The following is a 19686-nucleotide window of genomic DNA, read 5'->3' as shown; positions in this document are numbered from 1 at the left end:
AGCTTGGCCTTGCCGGTTAATGTATCCTGAACCTCTCTCGTGCATGCGCCACGAGAGAGGTTCAGGAGGTGTGTCTTGGGGCTTGCATCAACGCCATGGCCCAACGCCAAGACGCCTCACCAGACCTGGTATGTTGTCGCTCCTTAGTCCTGAATTCCCTAACCTCTTTTGTGTTTGTTTCCTAGCCTCCCTGAGGTAAAGGGGATTATTTTGTTGGACTCTTGCCCTGCTCAGTGCACCCTGGCCTTTTCTCCTGCCGACCACTGAGAAACCTATTTTGTCCAGGTTACATGGTGTGCACTTCTGCTCCATCGCCCTTAGTTATCCCTTTTGTCTAATTAAATGTTTTCATTTTTTTGTAATTCCACCTTGTCTCCCGTCTCTGCATCCTGGGGTCACCCCCCCCCGACCAAGACCTTAACATATTAACCGGCCATACCGCAGAGACCAAACCGGTAAAGAGGGCGCTGCAACAACAGGCCAAACGACTTGGACAACAGGAAGAACAGTTTGGCGTTCTTGGGGCTTGCGTCAACGCCATGGCCCAACGCCAAGACGCCTGCCTTGATGCTTTGGAGAGACAGCTGGGAAGTGTACTTACTGCGCTGCAGGCGATGACTCCCCCTACGGACGATCCAGCAGTCCAGCTGAGACATCCGCATCCCACAGATATTCCGTTGCCTGACGACACACCTCCTGCTTCTTGTCCACCACTCTCCAAGCCTGAGCGATTCTCCGGCGAGTCAGGTGATGTGTGAGATATATTTTGAACTATTACCCACGTCCTTTTACTCTGAAAGAGCTCCCGTGGCTTTTGTCATGTCCCACATGAGTGGCCGGGCTGCCGCCTGGGCCACCGCAGAGTGGGGACGCTTTTGCCAAAGCCATGTTTTTCATTTTTCAGCGCGAAATGCCAAGACGTGAGGCAGCACGGTCATTACTACGTCTGCAGCAAGGACATCGCAGCGTCACGGACTCCGCCATCGAATTTAGGAGGCAGGCTGCCGAAAGCGGATAGCCCACTTCCGCATTGGTGGACGTCTTCTCCCTCGGTCTGGCCGATTGAGTCCGGAAACAGTTGATCCCGCTCAAGACTCCCGAGAGCCTCGACTAAGTCGTCGCTTTGCCGGTGGACATTGAGAATCGCCTCGTTGACTGGGAGAGAGAGATTCCGACGACAAGGACTTCGCACCTCAACGTATAGTGGGAGTGGCCATGGAGCTCATCAAGCTACGTCTGCACCGATACCCGTTGTCAATGCTGTGCCGATATCATGGGAGGAGGAACCCATGCAGCTTGGAGGGAATCGTCTCTCTCAAGTTGAGAGAGATCGTCGCTTTCGTCTTCAGCTTTGTCTATATTGCGGAGAAGCTGAGCATCGCATCTCCCACTGTCCTCATCGTCCTGCCCGCCGTCTGACTCAAGCTTCACCTCCTCGACGCACTCAAGCCCCACCTCCTCGCCGCACCCCAGCTGCACATCCTCCAGCGACCGATCCTGCTCCTCTACTGCCATCTACAGGTCAGACATTGTCAAGGCTTCAACTCACGGGCATGCTTGCCTGGGATAAGGATCAGATATTGGGCATTAGGGCTCTTATTGACTCAGGTTCCGATGACAATTTTATCGATGAGTCAGTCATTAAACGTTTTTCCATACCCGTTGCCAAATTACACAGACCTAGAGTAGTCCGATCCCTCGACGGAGGCCACCTGGCGAGCGTTACTCATCAGACTCAGCCGTTATCTCTTAAATGATCTGGAAACCATTTTGAGTCAATCAATTTTCTAGTCACTCCCTCTCGTTCTGCTCCTGTTGTGCTCGGGCTTACCTGGCTAGCTAAACATAATCCCCATATTGACTGGGCCAAGACTACTATCATTAACTGGGGTTTTTTTGTCATACGGTCCGCATGCCCTCGCACAGGGTCCGCACGTGTCGTAATCCAGGAAGTCCTTGATTTGTCGGTTGTGCCCACTGCTTACCACGACCTTAAAGAGGTCTTTAGCAAGGACCGCGCGTTGTCGCTACATCCACACCGTCCCTATGATTGTTGTATTAATCTCCTCCCTGGTGCTACACTCCCTTTATCCCGTCTTTATAACATTTTGAAACATGAAAGATATTCACTAGAGGACTATATCACCACTTTGCTCGCTTCTGGTCTCATCCGTCCCTCCAACTCTCCTCTAGCCGCTGGATTGTGGTACTGTTTTGTTTTATCTTTATCCTGCCTTCTCCTTTATGTCTGCACCTGTGTATTCAGTGATTCGTCCTCGGCGAGGGGCGGACCTTGAGGCACACCTTCTCGCAATTAGCCCGCCAGTATTTCGTCACTGACTATATCCTGAACCTCTCTTGTGCATGCGCCTGCTTCACCTCACCAGACCTGGTACGTTGTCGCTCCTTAGTCCTGAATTCCCTAAACCTCTTTTGTGTTTGTTTCCTAGCCTCCCTGAGATAAAGGGGATTATTTTGTTGGACTTTTGCCCTGATCAGTGCGCCCTGGCCTTTTCTCCAGCCGACCACTGAGGAACCTATTTTGTCCAGGTTACATGGTGTGCGCTTCTGCCCCATCGCCCTTAGTTATCCCTTTTGTCTAGTTAAATTGTTTCATTTTTTTGTAATTCCACCTCGTCTCCCGTCTCTGCATTCTGGGGTCACCCCCCCCCCCCCCCCCTTGACCAAGACCTTAACATTACGGGTCTCTTTGAGGACCTTTTGGATTACACAAAAATCTTATGTGTTGTTTTATGTCTTTATCACACACTTGGTGCTTTCAGAATGGTGTAGTGGTTTGTGAGTAGTGCACCGGCTCAGTGACCTAGTGGTTAGAGTGTCCGCCCTGAGACTGAGAGGTTGTGAGTTCAAACCCCGGCCCAGTCATACCAAAGACTATTAAAATGGGACCCATTGCCTCCCTGCTTGGCACTCAGCATCAAGGGTTGGAATTGGGGGTTAAATCACCAAAATGATTCCCGAGCGCGGCCCACGCTGCTGCTCACTGCTCCCCTCACCTCCCAGGGGGTGAACAAGGGGATGGGTCAAATGCAGAGGACAAATTTCACCACACCCAGTGTGTGTGTGTAACAATCATTGGAACTTTAACTTAACTTAGATGTTTCTTCCTAATGGAGTACACAATATGTTAGTCTGTATTGTAAATCTGCTAGTGTTTGACATTTGAGTGAAGGCTTATTTGCTGATTGATTTCCAAAGCAGCAGCCAACTCGACCTTAATATCTCCTTAAAAATAAGTTTTATAAAATATGTATACATACATTTATAAAACTTCTCACAAAGCAAGTCAGAGGTTTTCTTCCTGTCACTCACAAATAAGTAACCTGGAGACGCAAGTCACAAACATGTAGTCTGTGGCGATTTATTGAGAACCATGTGTTTTTAAAAATGCAGTGCTTTACTTATTTCATACAAATACTTTGACACCTCATTTATTCCGACATTGAGGTCTCATCTTTAAGGCAAGCAACAACTGAATTAAGTTGCTACAAATAAAAGTTAAAAGCTATTAATACACATAACAGGAAAGCAGAGCTACAGTACGATTTAGCAAGTTGCATCCAGTGTGTTAAAAAAAATGCTGCATTTTTATTTGCATCACTCAGCAGTTGACATCTGTCTTGTATTTATAGTAAATAACATATCAATGTGATTTGCCTGCTAAATTGATTGTTGAAACACTTTCATACAAGTTTCCATGTTTCGTGTCTAATTAGGAAAAAAAAAATTGGATTTTTGATTATTATGTCCTGCGATGAGGTGGCGACTTGTCCAGGGTGTACCCCGCCTTCCGCCCGATTGTAGCTGAGATAGGCTCCAGCGCCCCCCGCGACCCCAAAGGGAATAAGTCGTAGAAAATGGATGGGATGGATGGATTATTATTTCCCCCCCCCCCCCCAAATCTTAATTCAAAGTCCAAGGCACAGACAGGGGTAGTTTTAGGTCAGCCTTAAAAGTCATGTGTCCAATAGGATGGGGAAACAACACGAACGAACACACTAAAATTACTAATATATTTCAAGTATTACATACACACCGATTGCCTATATTTCTCTAATGTGACTGATAACGTGTCATCTTTGCACAATACTTCACATTTGAGAACATCTCCAGCACCAATGCTTGTGAAATAAAAAACCCTGATGACAATGATACTGAGTGTGTGTGGGTGTAGTGGTTGCTGGTTCCCTTTTGAATGTTTTATTTAATATGTTTCAGCTGCAAAAAAGTTTTTTCACACTCGAATCTGATACACGTTCATGTCTTCAGATGCTTTCTGTTCCAAAGCCTTCTTTTCTCCAGAGTGACTGAAACAGAACAAATATTTCAAAGCACAAGTATGGTTAGAATTGCATTGAAATTATAAATACTACCGTCTCTCAACGTGGCTGATCCTACGAATGGGGCTTCCTGGACCTCTGAGGGGTGAGCCCATGCTATTTCTCCTGTCTTTGGTGGGAGAAGGAGGTGTTGGCTTTCCTATCTGCACAAAAAAAAGGCACAACACACTTAAAATGTAACTATTATCCAAGATGTAATGTAATTTGCGCTGAGTGCTGGTTATTGATGGATGGAAGCCCAGTGGATGGGGTTAAGCGGTCTCATTAGCAGAGGTGTGGACTCGAGTCACATGACTTGGACTCGAGTCAGACTCGAGTCATGAATTTGATGACTTTAGACTCGACTTGACAAAATGTAAAGAGACTTGCAACTCGACTTAGACTTTAACATCAATGACTTGTGACTTCACTTGGACTTGAGGCTTTTGACTTGACATGACTTGCTACTTTCCCCAAAACCTAAAGTTTAAAAAGTTATTTAGGAGCGCTCCGTAGCTTTCATTTTGTACGTGTCTGTCTATCAGCGTGTGTGCTGCGTGTCAGCTGGTGTGCTGTCAGTACAACAGCCAATCAAATTAGATCTACATTGTTTTCATCACACAGCATTCAGCCAATCAAATTGCAGGACAACCAATGAACAAGAGTTGTCAAACAACGCGCCAGTGAGAAAGATTTATACCAAAGTTGGTTTCGTTCGGGTATAAAAACTACGACTTGGTCAACAAAAAACGAATTGCCGTATGCAAATCACGCAGTTGGAATATTACAGACGGAGACGCAACAACTTCCAACTTCGTTCGACATTTGAAGTTGCACAAAGAAGGGTAAGTTTTGAATGTAATCTAACATTTATTGGCTAAGTAACATGACTTTTATTTGCTGTGTAGTTAAATCAGTGAGGCTGTAAACTCACTGCTAACGTCATAACCATAGACATCTTATAAGTAGACGCAGCATGGAGCGCTACTGCCTACTGGCGCTGACGAGACGCGGGGCCGCCATCTTGGAGTGGTGATCCGCTCAACTCAGTGCAATTCATTTGGCAGGAGCAATGAACTGTCAGCGCATTTAATTCATTTTACCTCACTGAATACCACTCATTTTCACACGCTTTTTTGTCATACGTGTAGCTATGATAACAGACACATGTTTTATTATTCATAGTTTGCTTAACAGTAATAAAATATTCTTATATGCTATAAGTGACCAGACGTCCGAGATCAAAACTGGGAATATAAACCCAGAGAAAGGGGGAAAAAACGGTCAGCTATTTTTAAGTTGAAGAAACAATATAATTACGTTATATATACATGTGTATATCCTACATAAACAATGTATGAATACATTAGATATCTATATATCTTATAGACCGTATCTCTGTTGCTGCAGCAGCAGAGAGTTTATTCTGTTTTGACACTTTGTATTGATATTTTGTATTACATTCTTCCCTTAAATGATAATGTTTACAGTGATTGTTATATATGTATTTTTTATGTATGTCGCTTTGGATAAAAGCGTCTGCCAAATACTTAAACATATATAAACACCTGAAAGTCTTTATATCAGCTAAAACCACCAATCTGTTTCACTGGATTCAGAATAAAACCAAATGCTGTCTTACCCAACAATGTTAGTATTTGAATATTGTTACTTGAAGACTTATTCCTGGTTACAATTATACTGTTAAGAAAGTATTGTCTTATATTTTGCCTAAAATGAGAATGCATCATAATCAGTGGCGGCTGGTGAATTTTGTTTTAGGTGGGGCTGAAAGTTTGTAAACCAAACCCCTGTAGGGGCGTCATCCTCCCCCAGAAGCTTTGTTTGTGATTTTCACATACAAATATTGAAGATCTTTGCTCCTTCTTAACTCTGTGGTAATATTATTTTCATAAAATACAACCAAAAGTACATTAATGTTAAATCTTACTTGTGAAAAGTAATCCCCCGATTCCTATTTTCAACAGTCCGCTCATTTGAGCAGGAAAACGCTGAACACCAGCCCGGCATCTTTGTTTTCTACCTGTCAACTGTCAGTTTAGGCTGCTCGCCGGCTCCTCATCACCACTTCAAGATGCAATTTGCTCTCGTCACAGCAACCAATACTGCGTCTACTTATAAGATGTCTATGGTTATAACATCATTTCAAACACAGCAATATGTTGCGTCCACTGCAGTTAGCTTCCTTATTCATACTTTTTGTCAAGTGATTTTTTTAAGCAGGGTTGCATGAGGTACCTATACATAACGTTACGTTAGTCAATGTATCACACACAGTAACATAACGTTAGACGGCGGTCAGCAGCACCGCATATTTTAGCCACCTACAAAAAGACAAACATAGTCAAATAAAGGTCAGTTAAAATGTATACTATATTAAGAATATGTGTACATATTGCATAGGGCCCTGACATCTAAAAAGTACAACTCTGTTCATTGTTATGTTCATGTATTTGTTATGTTTTTCATGTGTACGCACACATAAACACACATACAGTATGAGATGAGATCAATGAGATAAGGTAAGAACAGAATAGAAACTGCTGTGGAACTAGTTACAATGCAATATGCCATGGAAATACAATGTTAACACTTGTGTACAAATAAGTACAGTTGCACTTGTTTTTGCAAATGTGTTTATTCTGTAAAGGAATGAGTTAAATGTTTAACATTGTTTAAACTATTAAAATGACTGGTTAATAGTGCTACTATGAATTGCAATGTCAGTACTATTTTTTTTCCTGCTATTTCAAATGCACTTGTTTTAATAAATAAATACAGCGGTTTAAAAGCATACACAATCTGTGTAAAAATATTAGTCTGTGGTTAAAAGGACTTGAAAGGACTCGATACTCAAAATGCAGGACTTGTGACTTGACTTGAGACTTTCCAGTCTTGACTTTGGACTTGACTCGGGACTTGCCTGTCTTGACTCTGGACTTGACTCGAGACTTGAGGGCAAAGACTTGAGACTTACTTGTGACTTGCAAAGCAATGACTTGGTCCCACCTCTGCTCATTAGTTCTTACTATATACGCAAAGCTCAATATCAAAGCTATATTTTTTTTTCTCATGAAAAGTGATGAGAGGTAAAAATCCTGTGTTTCTCTGGAACTAAATTAGATCAAAGTGTTTCTGACTCAGAGATAGAGATAGGAAACATCTCAGTTATCAGAAAGGACAGGAATAAACATGGTGGGGGTGTTTGTATGTATATTCACCAGAATATAAAATACATAACTCGCACTGATCTCAACCACAATGCCCTTGAATCTGTGTGGGCGGAAATCAAATTCAAAAACGCTAAGCTGATAGGGACTGTATACAGACCCCCTAATCAGAGTGATTTCTATGGTGCTCTCGAGGAGTGCTTAGCTGAGGTAGACAACGTGGAGAAAATTATAACTGGAGATCTGAACACAGATATTCAACGCAGAGATGGCCCTGTCTTCAAATATTACAGCAAGCTTTGTAATCTGCACGGTCTCTCTAATAACACTACCCACAAGGGTGTGTGATTCCACCCAATCAACCATAGATCTCATTCTCACATCAGACCGGCCTAACATAAAAAATAGTGGGGTCATGATCTGTGGTCTTCGCGACCACTATCTAACCTTCTGCACCCGCAAAATAGCTAAACCCAAAGCCAACGGCCTCATAACAGCTCAATCCAGATCCCTTAAAACATACTCCAGTGATAATTTCAACCTCAAACTGGGTGAGTGGGACTAGTCCCCTGTGCTCACGAGCAACCTGGTCGATGATGCTTGGGATCGCTTTAAAACAGCCTTCCTAGCGATACTAAATGATATGGCTCCCGTGAGTACAGTCAGGATAAAAGCCCGCTCTGAACCATGGATGAATCCGGACCTTTTAGCTGCCATAAAAGACAGAGACAGGAAATACTCCGAATACCAAAAGTGCAAAACCGAAGTAGATAAACAACCCAATAATAACCACAACACTCAAAAGGCAATGCAATAAATTAAGAAATAAGGCAAACAACCTGACTAAATCCTTTAAAAAAAATTACATTAACGACAAAATAGAGGAAAACACAAATAAGCCACGTGAGCTCTGGAAAATCCTCAATAACCAGCTTCCTGGCTGCAGCCAGAAACTTAAAACCAGACTCACCAACATCAAGGAGGACGACTCCCTCATTACAGAAAAACTGGAGGTAGCAAGCAGACTTAACACCTTTTTCACCAGCATAGCCACAACACTAGTTAACAAGCTGTCCCACCACTCTGGTCGCTTTGGTGTAGAACACATTAAAGCCTACTACCGAAAGTTAGGAGTATTTAACAACGATTTAAAATTAGAAATGGTCTCAGCTGACGAGGTGCTCAACAAATTGAGCGTGCTCCACCAAAACAAGGCCACTGGCCTTGACAATATCCCCTCCAGATTCCTCAGGGACTCTGCCACCACCATTGCCCCAATCATCACACACATAATAAACCTCTCAATTAAACAAGGCCAAGTACCAAAAGATTTCAAGATAGCAAGAGTAACTCCCCTTTTTAAAAAAGGTAGCAAATTAGAACCTGGTAACTACCGACCTGTTTCTATTCTCAGTTCCATTTCGAAAGTAATGGAAAAAATACTTTATGAACAGGTCGATAGATATCTTGCCACGAAAAAACTCATGTACAAATTCCAATCCGGCTTCAGAACTAACCACTCCACTGACACATGCCTTCTCTATCTGACCGACCACATCAAATATGAGGTGGACGCGGGCAAATACTGCAGCGTGGTCATGCTGGACCTTCAGAAGGCCTTTGACACGCTATACTGTTGGATAAGCTTAAAGCAATCGGATTTGATAAAACCTCATCGAGCTGGATGCAATCTTACTTGGAGGTGAGGAAACAGGTGGTAGAGGTGAACGGCAACCTGTCCCCCCTCTCAGTAAGCTGTGGAGTCCCCCAAGGCAGTATATTAGGGCCTTTACTGTTCCTAAAATACGTAAACGACATGTCATCAGCAAGCGTTTATGAATTGTTCCTGTTTGCGGATGACTCGGCCCTGCTGGTATCCGGCAAGGACAAATCACAGGTGGAAAAAATCTTCAGTGCCGAACTCTGTAGAATTTGCACCTGGCTCGCTGACAATAGGGCTATCCATACACTTAGGTAAAACGGAATCCATCCTATTTGGGTCCCAAATCAACCTTAAGAAAGTCAGTGACTTCCATACTTGCCAACCTTGAGACCTCCGATACCGGGAGGTGGGGGTGGGGGGCGTGGTCGGGGGTGGGTCGGTGGGCGTGGTCGGGGCGGGGGCGTGGTTAAGGGCGTGGTTAAGAGGGGAGTATATTTACAGCTAGAATTCACCAACTCAAGTATTTCATATATATATATATATATATATATATATAATGTATAAAATACTTGACTTTCAGTGAATTCTAGCTTTATATATATATATATTTATTTTATTATGTATATAATACATTTTGCGAGGTGGCCCATAATACTGGGCTGTGAACGGTGCTGCGCTGCCGCCGCCATGTGCTTCGCTCTCCGTTCATGAATGAGTATATCATTTCGGCCACCGTGTTCAATGGAGAAGTCTGTTCTACAAAATGTACACTTCCCCTTCGAACTGTCCTGGATGAACTGAAATTCTTGTTTCCATTCGTTTTGGAACTTGCAAGCGTATTTCTTCATCTTGCTCGTCGACGGCGTCGCCATGTCTGTAACTTCCTCGTTCTTCTGCTTTGTCTCCTTGTTGTGTGCGCATTTGTGCACTCTACTCCCTAAAAGCCGTAGATGTTATGACGTCATTGGGCAGGCAAGCTGTTTATATTGTGGGAAAGCGGACGTGAGGCGTGGCCTCCAGCTCCGGCTGAATACCGGGAGTTTGTCGGGAGAAAATTTCTGCCGGGAGGTTATCGGGAGAGGCGCTGAATACCGGGAGTCTCCTGGTAAAACCGGGAGGGTTGGCAAGTATGGTGACTTCACTATTAAAGTGGGTGACATTATTATCACCTGTGATAAAATGGCAACCAAGGTAATCAAAAAGGTCAACCAACGAACAAGATCTATTATCTACAGAATCTCCTCTCTGGTCAACAAAAGCACCATGAAGATTCTAGCGGGAACTCTCATTGAACCCTTTTTCGACTACGCATGCACCTCCTGGTACCCCAGCACCTCCAAAACCCTCAAATCAAGACTCCAAACATCCCAGAACAAGCTAGTCAGGTTACTTCTAGACCTCCACCCCAGATCACACCTCACTCTTACCCGCTTCTCCAAAGTGGGCGGGCCATACTTGCCAACCCTCCCGATTTTCCCAGGAGACTCCCGAATTTCAGTGCCCCTCCCGAAAATCTCCCGGGGCAACCAATCTCTCGAATTTCTCCCGATTTCCACCCGGACAACAATATTGGGGGCGTGCCTTAAAGACACTGCCTTTAACGTCCTCTCTCACCTGAAACCTTCACCCCTTAACAGCTGCATGCTGTTCAGGCGTCCGCTTTTCCTCCATATAAACAGCGTACCGGCCCAGTCACATAATAATGTAGCGTTGAACGGGTTTAACAATGGTCTTTACTCGAAGATGTCAAGAAATGCTGACACGTTGTATGATCTTTTAACTGGTTTAATGATAACGCAAGGCATACTTGGTCAACAGCCATACATGTCACACTGACGGTGGCCGTATAAACAACTTTAATACTGTTACTAATATGCGCCACACTGTGAACCCACACCAAACAAGAATGACAAACACATTTCGGGAGAACATCGCACCGTAACACAACATAAACACAACAGAACAAATACCCAGAATCCCTTGCAGCACTAACTCTTCCGGGACGCTACAATAACGTCTACGGCTTTTGGAGCTCAGTGCACAACTGCACACACAACAAGAAGGAGACGAAGCAGAAGAACGAGGAAGAGACATGGCAACGACGAGTAAGAAGAAGAAATACGCTTGCAAGTTCCAAAATGATTGGAAAAAAGAATTTAATTTCATCCAGAAAAGGTCAAAGGTGAAGGGGTGTGCTGCCTGCACCTCAACCCCACCCCCGCAACCACGCCCCCCATCTCCCGAATTCGGAGGTCTCAAGGTTGTGGCAAGTATGGAGCGGGCTCAGGGTGGAGGACAGAGTAAAACAACTTGCACTGAGCCTTGTCTATAAAATTCGCTACACCTCCCTGACACCGAAGTACATGTCAAACTACTTCCAGAATGTAAATGACCACCATAACCACAACACCAGGGGGAGCTTCACAAACCACGTCAAACCCAGATTCCGATCTAACAAACGTCTTAATTCATTCTCCTTCTATGCCACATCAATATGGAATGCACTCCCAACAGGTGTAAAAGAAAGTGCATCTCTATCCTCCTTCAAAACCTCACTAAAAGAACACCTCCAGGCAACTACAACCCTAGCCTAACCCCCTCCCCCCACCACATCCCACCTCCCCGGATTGTACATAATCAAATGTAAATACTTGTTCTTGGGCTTTCTGAGCTCACTATGGTCACCGCTCGCTGCACATATCCTACCAAGTGAGACCTACACTGTTACAATGTCCATTTCTCAGATGATATAATTGTTGATGACTGAAGTAAGCTGATAGCAACCCAACCTCTATTTACCTGGGGGCCACTGGATGCAGAAACTGGGTGAGGCTGGGCCGCAAGAAAAGATTTCTTAAAAAAAATCTAACATGCACTTTTTAATGAATTCACCTTCTTTGAATGGATTTCCCGCCCTAGCAACCATCTCACTCACCATGTAGCTATAGCTTTAACTGCTGCATCGCTCTTTTCGCTTGCTTTCTGTTGTGTATCAGAGAAGGGAAGGAGGCGACAACCAGGGCAGGACTGAGGTTTACAAGGTTTATTTGAAACCTTTGATGAATACGTGGCGTGTGTATGCTACTCAAAGTGAGTGAGTGTTGACTATGTGTAAAATTAATAATGTAAATGTTACCAAGGGTTGTTGTCTGTAAATGTTGGTTGTATCTTTCGTCGTTATCCAAGGGGAAAGGCGAAGAGGCAGTTCGTGGACAGGCAAGTGGTCGTGGGCAAGAGCAGGGCAGCGTGGTCTAGGTCCGAGCAGGGAGGTCGTGGATCGAGGAGGGCAGTTAGAAATCCGGATGGGTGTCGAGTGACAAGGCACGATCACGGAGGTCAGGAGAGTCACTGTGGAAATACAAAAGGGCATGAACCAGGGGGAAAACACGGAGAGAAAGCAAAACAAGGACGAGGAAATCACTGGGAAAGGAATGCCAGACGTGATGCTTACTGGAAGGTTAGCGACGTTCTGGCAAAGGTTCCTTGGGTCCGCTGGTCTTTATGCCGCTCCCCCTCGTCAGGTCCAGGTGCTCTGATGACTGATTGCTTGCAGGCTTGTTGCTGTGTGGGCGTGTTGTGCTCAGCGCGAGCAGAGGTGTGTCTGAGTGTGCTGCCAGCAGAGGGGTTAACAGAAGTGCCCGCAGCTCCAGCTGCAGAGGAAACGTGGGTTCGACTCCGCGTCATGACAGTACCCCCCCCCCCTTATGCGAGGCCTCCGACGAGCGCCGGGGAGCATCAGGATTGGCACGGTAGAAATCCTCTAGAAGTGAGGGATCGGCAAGGTAGGAGGCTGGCACCCAAGATCTGTCTTCAGGTCCATATCCCTCCCAGTCGACCAAATAAACGAGCCCCCTACCTTGTCGACGGACCCTGAGGATCTCCTTAACCGACCAAACCTGATCTCCATTGGGTAAGAACCTAGAGGGTGGGGGGGCAGGGACAGGAGGGGACAGAGCGCTCTCCGCTACCGGTTTAATCTGGGAAACATGGACCACTGGATGCCGCTTGACCGAGGGTGGGAGAGCCAATTTAACTGATACAGGATTTATGATAGACATGATGGAGAACGGACCAACATAACGTGGAGCCAATTTCTTAGAAGGTACCTGGAGGCTGAGGTCCTTAGTGAGAAGCATAACTTGTTGTCCTGGTTTATAGGACGGAGCTGGAATGCGATGACGGTTGGCGTTGCGACACATTTTCTCGGATGCTCTTTCCAAAGCTGCACGAGCGGCTCTCCACACCCTCTGACACCGTCAGCTCTAGTAGACGGTACAGCGATCTCCAGTTCTTGTTGGGGAAACAAAGGGGGTTGATAACCTAATGAGCACTCAAATGGAGACATACCGGTAGCGGAGCTCTTCAAGGAGTTATAGGAAAACTCCACCCATGGCAGAAACTTGCTCCAGGATGTGGGTTGACGACTGGCGACACATCGGAGCATGGTCTCCAAGCTTTGATTCGCTCTCTCGGCCTGCCCGTTGCTTTGGGGATGATATCCCGATGTGAGGCTGACCGAGGCCCCGATTCCCTTGCAGAAAGCTCTCCATACTTGCGACGTAAACTGAGGGCCTCGGTCAGAAACAATATCCACCGGAATACCATGCTGCTTGACGACGTGAAGTGTGAGGAGGTCAGAAGTCTCTGAAGCAGTAGGTAACTTGCGCAGCGGAATGAAATGGGCTGCTTTGGAGAAACGATCAACAATTGTAAGGATCGTGGTGTTACCTCTGGAAGCTGGAAATCCCGTGACAAAATCTAGGGCAATGTGCGACCAAGGACGGGCAGGAATGGAGAGAGGGCGAAGAAGACCAGCAGGAGGCCTGTGTGACGTCTTACTGCGGGCACAAGTTGAACAAGCAGTGATAAACTCCCGAGTGTCCTTGGCCATGGATGGCCACCAAAAACGTCTTCGCAGCAGTGATAGGGTTCGTTGAAAGCCAGGATGGCATGAGAACAGGCTTGAGTGCCCCCAATCCAGGACCCTGGGTCGTAGCTCCCGATGGACGAACAGTCTGTTGGGAGGTCCACCTCCCGGTCCTGGATTGGAATGCAGTGCAGACTTAACCAGGTCCTCCACTTTCCAAGTTACCATCCGTATGATGCAAGTGGGAGGAAGGATGGGTTCTGCCACTGCCGGACCGGTAGGTTCTTTCAGAAATAGCCGAGACAGTGCGTCAGCCTTAGTGTTCTTGGACCCAGGTCTGAAAGAAAGCACGTAATTGAAGCGAGAGAAAAATTGCTGCCACCTTGCCTGGCGATTGTTGATCCTCTTGGCAGCTCGGATGTGTAGGAGGTTGCTGTGGTCGGTAAGGATCTGAAACTGGTGTCTAGCTCCTTCCAACCAGTGTCTCCATTCCACCAGGGCCTCATGGACCGCCAGTAATTCTCTATTCCGAGCATCATAATTCTGTTCGGCCGTGGTCAGGCGCCTGGAGAAAAAAGCAACAGGGTGAACCAAATTGTCATTCTTTGACCGTTGAGAGAGAATAGCCCCAATCCCTGAGTCTGAGGCATCAACCTCCACCAAAAAAGCAGTATCTAAGTTGGGATGGACTAGAATGGGGGCAGAAACAAAACGCTCCTTTAACTCCTCGAAGGCCTTCCTCGCCAAAAGAGTCCACACAAAAGGAACGTTTGTAGACGTGAGTGAATGGAGTGGTGCCGCAACTCTACTGAAGTCTTGAATGAATCGGCGGTAGAAGCCAGCGAAGCCGAGGAACCTCCGAAGTTCCGTCCTATTAGTGGGTTGCGGCCACTTCACCACGGCCTCCACCTTCTTCGGGTCTGGCCTTATGTGACCCTTTTCAACCACGAATCCGAGGAACTCCACCGAAGAGGAGTGGAAGCAGCACTTTTCAGCCTTAACAAATAGACAGTTTTCCAAAAGACGTTGCAGGACAAGTCGAACATGTTTCTGGTGATCAGAGAGGTTACGGGAGAAAATTAGAATATCATCGAGGTATACTACCACGAATTGGTCCAGCATGTCCCGAAGAATGTCATTGACAAGAGTTTGAAAAACTGCAGGTGCGTTGGTGAGTCCAAAAGGCATCACCCGATACTCATAATGCCCCATATGAGTGTTGAAAGCCGTCTTCCACTCGTCCCCCTCTTTGATCCGGACCAGGTGATAGGCGTTACGAAGATCCAGTTTGGTAAATATGGTAGCAGGTGCCAAAGGTTCAAAAGATGAGTTGAGTAGTGGAAGAGGGTACTTATTCTTAATTGTGATGTTGTTAAGGTGACGGTAGTCAATGCAGGGACGAAGGGATCCGTCCTTCTTGGCAACGAAAAAGAATCCCGCCGCCAGTGGAGACTTGGATGGTGTAATGATGCCTGAGGCAAGGCCCTCGGTGATATAGTTCCTCATAGCTTCTTTCTCTGGCAGAGATCAATTGTATAGGCGACTAGACGGTAAAGTAGCGTTAGGGAGTAAATCGATGGCACAATCATAAGGTCTATGAGGGGGTAGTCCCAGGGCACGTACCTTGCTGAAGACCTCGGCTAAGTCATGGTAGCAAGCTGGAACCAGAGATAGATCTACTTGGGGAGTCGTGGTAGTGGAATGGTAGACCGGATGAGATGCTGATCCAAGACAGTTGGCCATGCAGGGTGTGCTCCATGCCAGAATTTTGCCGGAAGACCAAGAGATATGAGGGTTGTGGTGACGAAGCCAAGATCTTCCAAGTACCAGCGGGGCTACCGGAGCTTCCAGCACCCATAAACTAATGGTCTCTCTGTGATTTCCAGAAATGGTCATGGAAAGGGGCTCAGTGCGGTAATTGATGGGGCCCAATGGCCGTCCATCCAGGGCCTGTGCTGGCAGCGTCTTGTCCAGAGAGATCAGGGGAATGCCCATCTGCTGGGCGAACTTGTAGTCCAAAAGACTTTCATCAGCTCCAGAGTCCACAAATGCCTGTACTTGAATGCTCCTCTGGTCCCAGGCCAGAATAGCGGGTAGCAGTATGTCGGGGTTTTCCTCATTACGGGGAAATAAAGTATGGCTCACCAGGACTGCCATTGAGGTAGTTCTCTGGTTTCGTTCTGCTGCTCGCTCACAAAGTCTTAGGTCAAATTGGAGGGCTAGTTCGATGAGGTCCTTGCAGGAAGTAGGTCTGTCTCTCAGTAGACCGTCCTTAATCTCTTCAGAGAGGCCGCGGCGGAATGCGCTTTGGAGCGCCCGGTCCCCCCAACCGCTGTCCGCCGCCAGGGTCCGGAATTCCAGGGTATAGGCTGCCACGGAACGTGAACCCTGCGAAATGGAGTGTAGACGTCCAGCCGCGTCCCCCCCATCCTTGGGGTGATCAAAGACAGCCCGAAATTCTGCACGGAACGCAGAATAGTCGGCGTTGAGCCCAATGGTCCTGTCGACTGCACCAGTAGCCCACTTGAGAGCCGGGCCGGAAAGTAAGGAGAAAATAAATGCAATCTTGGCGCCGTCTGAGGAATAACGGGAGGGCTGGTGCCGAAAAATGAGGTCACATTGTACCAAAAACCCTCTACAAAGTTCAAAGTCCCCTTCAAAGGGTTTAGGGCTGGCAATCCTGGGCTCTCGTTCCAGAATGCTGTATTCGGGTCCAGGAACTGGAGAAGCACGTGGAGGTACCACCGGTCCAGAACTGGCCCCGGAGCACATGTTGTCCAGCTTGGAATAAAGTCTGGTAAAAGCTCTCTCAAGATGATCCTCAAGGGCAGTAAACCGAACCTGGTGTTCGCTAACGACGGAGCTAAGGATAGCTAGGTCGTAAGATATGGCTATCTGGGCCTGGGGCTTGCTGCTGTCGCCTGTTTCCGACATGTTGGCCAGAACGTACTGTTGTGTATCAGAGAAGGGAAGGAGGCGACAACCAGGGCAGGACTGAGGTTTACAAGGTTTATTTGAAACCTTTGATGAATACGTGGCGTGTGTATGCTACTCAAAGTGAGTGAGTGTTGACTATGTGTAAAATTAATAATGTAAATGTTACCAAGGGTTGTTGTCTGTAAATGTTGGTTGTATGTTTCGTCGTTATCCAAGGGGAAAGGCGAAGAGGCAGTTCGTGGACAGGCAAGTGGTCGTGGGCAAGAGCAGGGCAGCGTGGTCTAGGTCCGAGCAGGGAGGTCGTGGATCGAGGAGGGCTGTTAGAAATCCGGATGGGTGTCGAGTGACAAGGCACGATCACGGAGGTCAGGAGAGTCACTGTGGAAATACAAAAGGGCATGAACCAGGGGGAAAACACGGAGAGAAAGCAAAACAAGGACGAGGAAATCACTGGGAAAGGAATGCCAGACGTGATGCTTACTGGAAGGTTAGCGACGTTCTGGCAAAGGTTCCTTGGGTCCGCTGGTCTTTATGCCGCTCCCCCTCGTCAGGTCCAGGTGCTCTGATGACTGATTGCTTGCAGGCTTGTTGCTGTGTGGGCGTGTTGTGCTCAGCGCGAGCAGAGGTGTGTCTGAGTGTGCTGCCAGCAGAGGGGTTAACAGAAGTGCCCGCAGCTCCAGCTGCAGAGGAAACGTGGGTTCGACTCCGCGTCATGACACTTTCTTGACGAAATCTTGTTGCCTCAGTAGACTGGTTTTAAAATTTGCAACCCGGTTCACTCTCTCATCTCCCTGGTATTTTGCATACTCCTCAGCATGTCTAGTTGTATAATGACGTTTCAAATTGTATTCCTTGTGCACCGCAACTTTCTCTGTATCAACTACAGAAAAGAGCTATAAGGATTATCCATAAAGTAGATTACTTAGAACACACTAACATATTATTTATTAATTCGGGTTTATTGAAATTACAGGAGCTAGTAAAGTTACAGACATTATGTGTCATGTTTAAGGCTAAAAGTAAAACATTACCAGCAAATTTACAAAAAATGTTTGTCATCACTTCTGAGAATGAAGAGCATAGAACAAAAGGTCATTTCCAACATCAGTATTCAAGGACAATTTTAAAACAAATGTGCATATCAGTGGTGGGGGTTAAACTATGGAATTCTCTTTACAATGAGATAAAAGATTGTAAAAATATATTCCAATTGAAAAAATATATAAAGACAGAACAATAAGATCATATGGACAGCCATAAGTGTTTACATTTTGCTTTATATTTATTATTTTACTTATTTTTTGCCTGGTTTTGTATTTGTTTTGTATCATTGTTTTTTTTGTTCGGTTTGTACATCATGAAGTTTTGCACTTCTTGTGTTTTTTTGTGTGTTTTTTTGTTTGTTTTCGTTATATATATATATATATTTTTTTTTTTTAAAGTACCAATGATTGTCACACACACACTAGATGTGGTGAAATTTGTCCTCTGCATTTGTCCCATCCCCTTGGGGAGCAGTGGGCAGCAGCGGCGCCGCGCCCGGGAATCATTTTGGTGATTTAACCCCCAACTCCAACCCTATGTTGCTGAGTGCCAAGCAGGGAGGTTATGGGTCCCATTTTTATAGTCTTTGGTATGACTCGGCTGGGATTTGAACTTGGATGTAATTGTTGGTTTATATGATATCATTAAGTAAGACTACGTATTATGTTGAAGGGGGCAGAAAAATATAAGATTTTTCTTCATCCTGCTCCTTCTCAGGCATTGGTGTGTAAATGTATAATTGAATAATTGAGGTATAATTGTCTATCGATCAAAGATGTACATCAATGAAGGAGATAAATAAAAATGAAATTAAATGAAATGAAATAAGACACGCTCAACAAAGAAATATTGCATCAAAAATCGTCTCTGTCTGGAGCCAACGGGAGGGGGGGCGGCTCGCCGTGGAGTTTACAGTTACGGTAGCACAATTAGCCCCGAACGGGCTAACATCACCACTAACGTGTTACACGTCTGATTCGCCCAGCGACTCTCTGTCGGAGTATCAGCGCTGGGGTCCAGTGCACCACACTTTTGTATTGTCGCTCGCTCCTTCGGCGGAGTGCTTTGGAAGCTACCGGACTGTTTACAGTGGCGCCGGGGGCGGGAGCGAGCAGGCGGGCGAGCGAGTGAGGGAGGCAGGGAGGGAGGGAGGAAGGAAGAGCGTGTGCGGGTGTCGTGGAAAAGCGGCAAAATGTTTCTCTGCTTGCATCACGCAAGTGACGTCAATGCATACTTGCCAACCTTGAGACCTCCGAATTCGGGAGATGGGGGGGCGGGGGAGTTGAAGTGTGTGTGGGGGGGTTGAGGTGGGCGGGGTTGGGAGGAGGCGGGGTTGGGGGTAGCGGGGGTGTTTTTGTAGCCCGGAAGAGTTAGGGCTGCAAAGGATTCTGGGTATTTGTTCTGTTGTGTTTATGTTGTGTTTAGGTGCGGATGTTCTCCCGAAACGTGTTTGTCATTCTTGTTTGGTGTGGGTTCACAGTGTGGCGCATATTTGTAACAGTGTTAAAAAATAAATAAAATAAAATATGACCACCCTCAGTGTGACATGTATGGCTGTTCCTCAAGTATGTCTTGCAATAACTTACATGTGTCTGCAGAAGCCTCATTCAACATGTGTCTGGGCCGGCACGCTGTTAGTATGGA

General features: G+C 46.1%; 1 protein-coding gene across 4 annotated transcripts in view; it reads right to left on the bottom strand.

Moving 5' to 3' along the window:
• Positions 1–3940: 3940 nt before the first annotated feature.
• vash1 (vasohibin 1) overlaps positions 3941–19686 on the bottom strand; it is a 47512-nt gene continuing 31766 nt past the window's right edge. The window contains exons 1-3 of one of the 4 annotated variants that reach the window (XR_009825331.1): positions 12646–17484; positions 12130–12542; positions 4433–4504 (exon numbers count right to left, since the gene is read on the bottom strand). Coding sequence is in view for 3 of the 4 variants with exons in the window: in XM_062042302.1 (XP_061898286.1) it covers positions 17487–17678 (192 nt within the window). In the remaining variant the exon portion in view is untranslated. Of the gene's footprint in view, positions 4329–4394; positions 4505–12129; positions 12543–12645; positions 17679–19686 lie in introns of those variants that run through there. The other 3 variants (XM_062042303.1, XM_062042302.1, XM_062042300.1) reach the window with 3 other exon arrangements.

The sequence above is a fragment of the Entelurus aequoreus genome, linkage group LG03 (genome assembly GCF_033978785.1).
Source record: "Entelurus aequoreus isolate RoL-2023_Sb linkage group LG03, RoL_Eaeq_v1.1, whole genome shotgun sequence".
Classification (NCBI taxonomy): Eukaryota; Metazoa; Chordata; class Actinopteri; order Syngnathiformes; family Syngnathidae; genus Entelurus; species Entelurus aequoreus.
Note: the sequence above shows the minus strand (reverse complement) of the source record. Positions and strands in the feature narration are given on the sequence as shown.